The sequence below is a fragment of the Bactrocera oleae genome, chromosome 5 (assembly GCF_042242935.1).
Source record: "Bactrocera oleae isolate idBacOlea1 chromosome 5, idBacOlea1, whole genome shotgun sequence".
NCBI lineage: Eukaryota > Metazoa > Arthropoda > Insecta > Diptera > Tephritidae > Bactrocera > Bactrocera oleae.
Window position 1 is genome coordinate 10,502,548 of NC_091539.1, and position 7,175 is coordinate 10,509,722.

Below are 7,175 nucleotides of genomic sequence, written 5' to 3' on the forward strand. Positions count from 1 at the left end.
ACACACATAAAAGTTTGCCAAAAGAAATAAACAAAAGTGTTATTAACTCGTAAGCAGCTGCACAATTATCCAACAAAAGAATCCATTACAACTTGTTAAACCAATTGCAAGTCAGACATGAGTCTAAGTATGTAGTAAGAAGAAGAGCAGAAAATAAGTAAATAAGAAGAAAAATAAATATAAATTGAAAGCATAAAATTATATAAAAAAGCAATCAAAAGAATCCACAACTCAGCCGTAGGTATGTATGTACCTCGGTCTGTAAGCGCGCTGAACAGCTGGCTGACTAACTGAAGTGTCTAATTGGCTAACGGCCGCGCTGACCAACTGGCTGACTGCAATGCATTGACTTTACTAGAAACTTTTAACGCTTGAATAATTGGCATCGCGTGCGCGCAACGTGAAGAGCAAGAGCAGAACATAAGAGAAGATGAGTTTGTGTGTTTGTGTGTAGGTAGCAAGAATTGATTAAAAAAACTCTGTTATTGTATGGACAGGTAGATTAGCGCTGCAGAATTAGGCTAGTGAAGCCGGAAGATGAGGTGTTATTTTGAAAAGAAGAAGTGCCACTGACATATGTATCGACAAGATAAAATGTAGCGCAAACAGATAACGGCTTGCCAGACTAATAATAATAAGGAAGATGCATGTAGAAGCTACTAGTAGTACTTGTATATGGATAAGTCAGTGAGTCAGCAGTATGCACCATAAAGAGATGTTAAAAAGTTTGTAATAATTCAGCTATTCATTAAAAGGATGATAACTAATTTTTGAGTAACTAACCACATTTATAATTAAGTACTGTCTTCGGCCAGCTATTCAGCTCACAAAATTAGCACATTCGGCTAGATTGAATTCTTGATATATCAGAAAACAAATTTTATAAAAAAAGTAAAATATTTGTTAAGCCGAAATCGTATTGCTAAAAGTCAATATTAAAGTAGACAAAATGATTTGACTTTGTAGCTAGCTATAATTAAAATTTTTCTCATAATAGCTATTCAGCTGACAAAGCACACGCTCATTGCGCTACCAGTTAAATTTTTAATTTTTTTTAGTTTTCCTGTTAAGAACACACATATAATAGAACATTTACATATTCAAGTAATCTAACTGGAAGATTTTTAAATGTTGTAGACAGTAATTCAGCCATTCAGCAAATTTGAATACCTTATTTTTCTACAGTTTATCATATTATAATTAAAAATCTCTCCATGTCAGTTATTTATCATCTATTCAGCTAATAACACGAACAGATTCAGCTGCCTATTTCAAACTTTATAAATACATACATCTCTATGTAAGGTAATTTTGTAAATTTGCGCTGATAGAAAATGAGCTCATACAAAGAGTAAAACATTTATTAAGCACAGAAAAGTTTAATATAACAGACTTGGTATGTTGGAATTCAGCTATTCAGCAAATTCTGAAGCCTACTTTTTCGTTAGCTAATTCAAAATTCCTATTTAACTTCACTTAATCACACTAGAGACGTATTGAGCTGCCTATTTAAATTAATATGTTTTATTATTAAAGAATTATTTTAAAATTGCTCATAACATCTAATAAAAACATTATTCAGCAGGTTATTAAGCCTAAAATTATATACTGTCAGACATAAATTTAAATAATTACGCTTTCAGCAAGCAAAAACTTGTAATTTCGAATGGTTTTTAAAAAAGTAATCTCAATGACATCGCGATCGAAATAACGGTTCAGCTAAGTTGTGCTAAGTTATATTGTCAATAAATGTCGTTGTAAGAAGAAAACGTATTTAGTTTCGTTTATTTCAGTTATTATCTTATTATTCATAATAGAAACAAGCATATAAATAGCAAGTCAGCAATACAGGAAGGCTCTTGGCATTAAACATTTACTAATTAGTCTTTACTGAACTACCTTTACACACTTATGAAGTGATTTACCAAAAATTCAATCACTGATTAAAAAATATTATAAAAATTAACTAAAGTAACTGCAATCAACAATTCAGCAACGCATTCAGCTGCTGTATACTTAAAAATATCATGAATTTGACATAATTTTTCACCCAAAAAGTAGATCTTTATTTAATATTTGCAGTCAAATCCTCAAATAAAATATATTTTCCATATTCAACTGCTTAACTAAACATTCAACAAATTTTTTAAAACAACTGTTTATGAGAATTCAAGTATAAGTACTAAATTTTAAACATTTTGTTAGTATAGCTGAGTATACAGCAACTCAAATATCTTATACGTATTTTCCAAAAATCGCTTAATTTTCTCCAGCTTATGCTACTGCCTACTTGAACTAAATTATACAAAAAATCTTTTGCTATTGCTCCAATTTCCTGTCTCTAATCTTACTCCTTTTCATTTTTTTTCATACATACATTAATTGCAGAAAAAATAGAAGCAATAACAATAAAAATGCAATTAGAAAATAGCGTAAAGAAAATTATGCGCGTCTTACCATTATATTGGCTTAGTCATAAAAACTGACATGATTGCATGCTTTACAGACTTTTTGCAATCATATAAAAAAAAGTGACTTGCTAATCGAAATGCGATGAAGCATCACTGTGAGTTTATTGAGTTGTGGTTTGAAAATGTGATTTTTTAGAATTCTTAATGTCAGAGGAATATAATATATACAGCGGTATATTTTGTTAATTCCAGAGGTCCATTTTAATGTTTCGGCAAACACGAAAGAAACAGATTAACTGGAGGTGTCTTAATAATTAGTTACGGCATAGTCTTCTAGTAGAACATTACCTCCCAAGGTCTACTGATTTGACGACTTTAAGTACAGTAAATTAATTCCCTTTCAGTATATAACTCGGCCAGTTACGTTTGCAACTATTTAGGAAATACGGGGATCTAGTACAAAGGTTTTAAGGTTTCGAGTCAGCTAATCTCAAAATAATACAAATTTTCATTATGGAGATTTATTCATTCATCTTAAAACCTTTATATCTAAGAATCTCGGAAAGAGAAGAGTTTAAACTACAATTAGCTCGGATCTCTTTCACCAGAATAACCGATTACTATATCAGCAAGACAGAAAGTTTTGTCAGCTTGAGACACTTTCTTCGCTGACTTGAGCCCACTTCGATAGAAGAAATCATATCGAATATTATATATAGGTTTAGATAAGCAACGTACTTACCCTTTAACAAATGCTGCAATATATTATCCTTATGATCCTCCGAATGTGGCTCACCCAGCACGATCAGCAAATAACAACCGGTTAGTGGACTTGGTGGCCCAACCATACCACCGCCCAAACTCGATGGACCGCCACCGCCATCAGAGCAAGCGGTATCGAGTGGTGGACGACCGCCCGCCTCTTCGGACGGTGGCAATGAGCTGGCGCCCGCATCGGTGCCAGCATCATCGCCGCCCATAGATGAGGTGGAAGCGGCGCCGCCCAAACCAACAACGCCACCACCAACACCGCCACCATCACCAGCCACACCATCATCTGTTGCATCGCCAGTTCCAGCTGCTGCGCCAACAGCTGCCAAAGCATCCGCTGCTGCGGCGGTGTTGGTATTTACGACGCTCTCAGTGCCACTGCCATTCAAGTGCTCGGCCACCGTTGCGCCAGTACCATTAGTCGTAGTTGTAGTTGTGCCGCCATTAGTTGCCAAGCCGTTGCCTTCGCCATTAGTTGCGGCGACGCTGGCATTGTTGCCGTTGCCGTTGGCCATGGTTTGTGGCGTCTCGTGGGTGGCGCGCTAGAATCGGTTTTCGGGTTTTCGTTGGATTTTTTTTGGTATTCGTTGGCGTTACGGTTTTACAGTTGTGACACTACAGCAGCAGCGCAGCGGTGATTTCAAAGGTGTTTGCAAATCACTGAGTTCAATTTCAAAATTTTGGTTTTGCCGGTTTGGTTTGTATCCCTGTAGTTTTTGCTTTAGTCTGTTTTAGCTTTTCAGAATTTAGTTTAGAGTTTCTTCTTTTTTCCTTTCAATTTCGTCACTTTTTTATGATACTGTTTAACAGGAATCTGCTCGAAATACACACAACGTGAATTGTTGTCGTTTTGAAAACCACACAATTCTACGATTTTACAGCTTTATCTCGACACTATGCTCAACACTCAACTTATACAAGTTTTCTTTGATTTGAGTACTTCTTGGAAGTTTCAATTCAAAATCAGTCTTTTCTTTCTTAGCTTTTGGTTTTATAGGGGGCGTTTTACTTTAACTGGTATGTGTCTTGGCTAGTTTGCGGGTTCATGAACGCACTATATCACATTCACAGAAATGCTTAAAAATTTTATAAAAAAAATCCATTCGTAAACAGTTTTCAAATATTTTCTCAATTATTTACTTCTCGCTTCTTCACTGCTTCTCTTCACAAACAGTTCTTGCGGCCTTGCGGCGTCTACTGCGAGTCACTTGTGGCAAGCGCCGTCGTTGACCAACTGATGTTCGTGCACAACCGCAACGTTTCGTCTAGAAATTCTAGCAGTGCGCGCAAAATTTTCTGCACTAAATTTTTTAATTCTTGTTGTTTTATTTACAGTTTGTTATGTAGTCGCCTGCGAGTTGAGGCGCGCGACTCCACTTTGTCTATGCAGTTGTTGCTCGCGCTGTTTGTTGTTATTATTTATGTGCAGCAATACTGCTTAACGTTTATAAATGGAAATTGGAAAAGCGCGTGAGTTGCAAATTCTATTTAGCACTTTTGTTGCTTATGTGTTCGTTTGTGTTGGTGTTTTTTATATTGAAAAGAGTTTTTGAAAGTGAAGTTTTTTGTTGTTGTTTGGTTTTCGTTGCACACAGTTGCAAATGCAACTTTACAAGTAAATTATATTATATATTAGCTGTTTTTGTAACTAATATTTATTTTGACTGTTATACAAGGTGTTTCACAAGCTTTAAAACTTTAATAATGCAATAATAACTTTTCAAAATTCTTTTTTTTTTCCTTCAATAAATTTTTTTCGTATTTTTTTTTGTGGCTAGCGTTGTTGTAGTTGGCGCTGTATAGTATTTTTTATTTTCTTTAATTTATTTTATATTTCTTTATTTTTTCTAGTTTTGCTTTGCTTTGCTGCGGACTTGTAAATACTTTAATGATTTTTGTTGATATATTTCATTAATAACTGTATTTAAATTCCTTTTTTTTAATATTTAGCGTGCAGTTTGACCGAAGGGTTTATGATTTTTAAATTAAACCTTTTTTGTTTTATTAACCAGCTGCTGGCTTCTGTAGTTCACCAAGAGTCGTAAAATCTGGAAAAAAATAAAATAAAATATATTAATAAGAGTATGTATGATTAATAAAATAATTAAAGTAAATAAAAATATTCGGGTTACTGCAGAAATATAAATTTAATATAATACAGGGTGTAGCTATATATTTTATTAGCTTTTAATGACTTCATCCAAGTTTGGAATTTAAAAAAAAGTATTTTATATTATCTTTTAATCATTTCATTAAGATCTAGAAATTAAAAACAAAAATTGACACACCCTGTTTTTAAGGTCATTTTTTAGAAACTTTCAGTTTCTGTCCATTGAAAAAAAAAATAATTTATGGGACACCTTCTGTATTTTGATTTTACATTTTTTGGAGATTAAAATTGTTTTTATTTTTTAAAAACTACTTTTCGTGAAAAAAATGTACGCGAATCCAAAATGTAAAATTTTGAGTTATGTGATTTTCTTGTTAAAATAGTAGATTATGGAAATAACAAGTATATAACAATATTTTAGTACTAACTATTATTTAATACCGTTACCATAACCATACCAACAAAAAATTTAACAACTTTTAAGTTCTAAATATTTTATAGAAGATTGCTTAGGTTTTATTTTTCCCATTTCTTAATAGATTACATAAAAAATTATGTAATATACCTAAGTTGTATAGATCAAAAATAAATATAGATAACGTGTCATCTTTTCCTTCACTATCCCTACATGCCTTTTTTACACTATATTTTTAGTTTCAGATTACCAAAGAGTTAAAACCCATTCGCACTTTAGCGTTATGGGCGTTGGAGACATTCTCTTAAATATTTCAATTAACAGTTTTTCAAATATTAATGTTTTGTAAATAATTTATTAATTGTCTTAAATAAGGTGATATCTGACTAGATCTAACTGGCCTAATTGACTCAATTAACAATGTTTCAATTATTAATATTTATGTAAACAATTTGCAATTTACTACTACATTTACATTAAGTGTAAATTAATTTTTAATTGTTAATTAACAGCTACTTGTTTCAATTGTTTCAATATTGACACCTGATTAATTGAAATACTTAAAAAATTTCAACTTTTAGTATTAGTGTAGATAATTAATTATCCTCGTTAGTATCAGTGTAGTGTGTTGACTCAATATGTTTGCGTAAGCAATTGTGTGACTTCTGAATAAGTTGAAATTCATCCCTATAATTGACTCAATTAACTAATTTTTTCTATAGGCAGTAGTCTAGGAAACTTACTAATTGACTCAATTAAGGTACCCTCTGAACAGCCCTCAAGACAATTTAGAGCGACAATTTCCTTAGCGTTAACGTTTAGGTTAAATAGAATAGAAAATCTGGGTATAGTTTTTCAATATTTGTAAATACTTATGTAAAGAAAATATCGTAAGAGAGGAGCCTCTGAGTGCGATTTCTGTTCGTTTTTCAGAACAAAAATTAATTGATTTAGTGAGTAAGAATCGAAGAATATAGAATTTAAAGTCTTAAAACCCCTACTGAAAATCTCTGGAAGGAACCCATTTTTATGTTCTGACTAAAACTCTGCTCTAACTACTCCAACTAGAATATTCAGAGAAATTATTAAAATGAATTTTTGTTTTGTTTATTCAAGCTCGACTCTCGCCTTCACCACTTTTGGAAAAACTACAATAACAACAATGTTTACAATAACCACCATTATTTAAAGTTAACAAAAGGCAACATACGCGTATTTACCTCCGTATCTACACTATTTGTCGACTTAGTACAAACGATCACTCATCAACTAAGCAAATAACCGAAAGCATAGAAGCCAAATGGGAAAATACACACAAAGGGTGTGTAGCTGTCGACAACAAAGCGTTTGGAGGGAAACTTTTAGCGGCAAGTGTAAGTTAACTAAGTTAACATTATGACCAGCAGCAAAGCAGTTAACAATAATGAGCGGAAACCGTAGTGCCAAAAACACAAAAAATAACAACAAA

General features: G+C 32.7%; 1 protein-coding gene across 2 annotated transcripts in view; it reads right to left on the reverse strand.

Moving 5' to 3' along the window:
* Window positions 1–5,224, reverse strand: part of futsch — a 166,239-nt gene extending 161,015 nt beyond the window's left edge. For both annotated transcript variants that reach the window (XM_070110671.1, XM_070110670.1), the window contains exon 1: window positions 3,154–5,224. In XM_070110671.1, the coding sequence (XP_069966772.1) occupies window positions 3,154–3,697 (544 nt within the window). In that variant the 5' untranslated portion in view covers window positions 3,698–5,224. The remainder of the gene's footprint in view (window positions 1–3,153) is intronic.
* Between the last annotated feature and the right edge of the window lie 1,951 nt (window positions 5,225–7,175).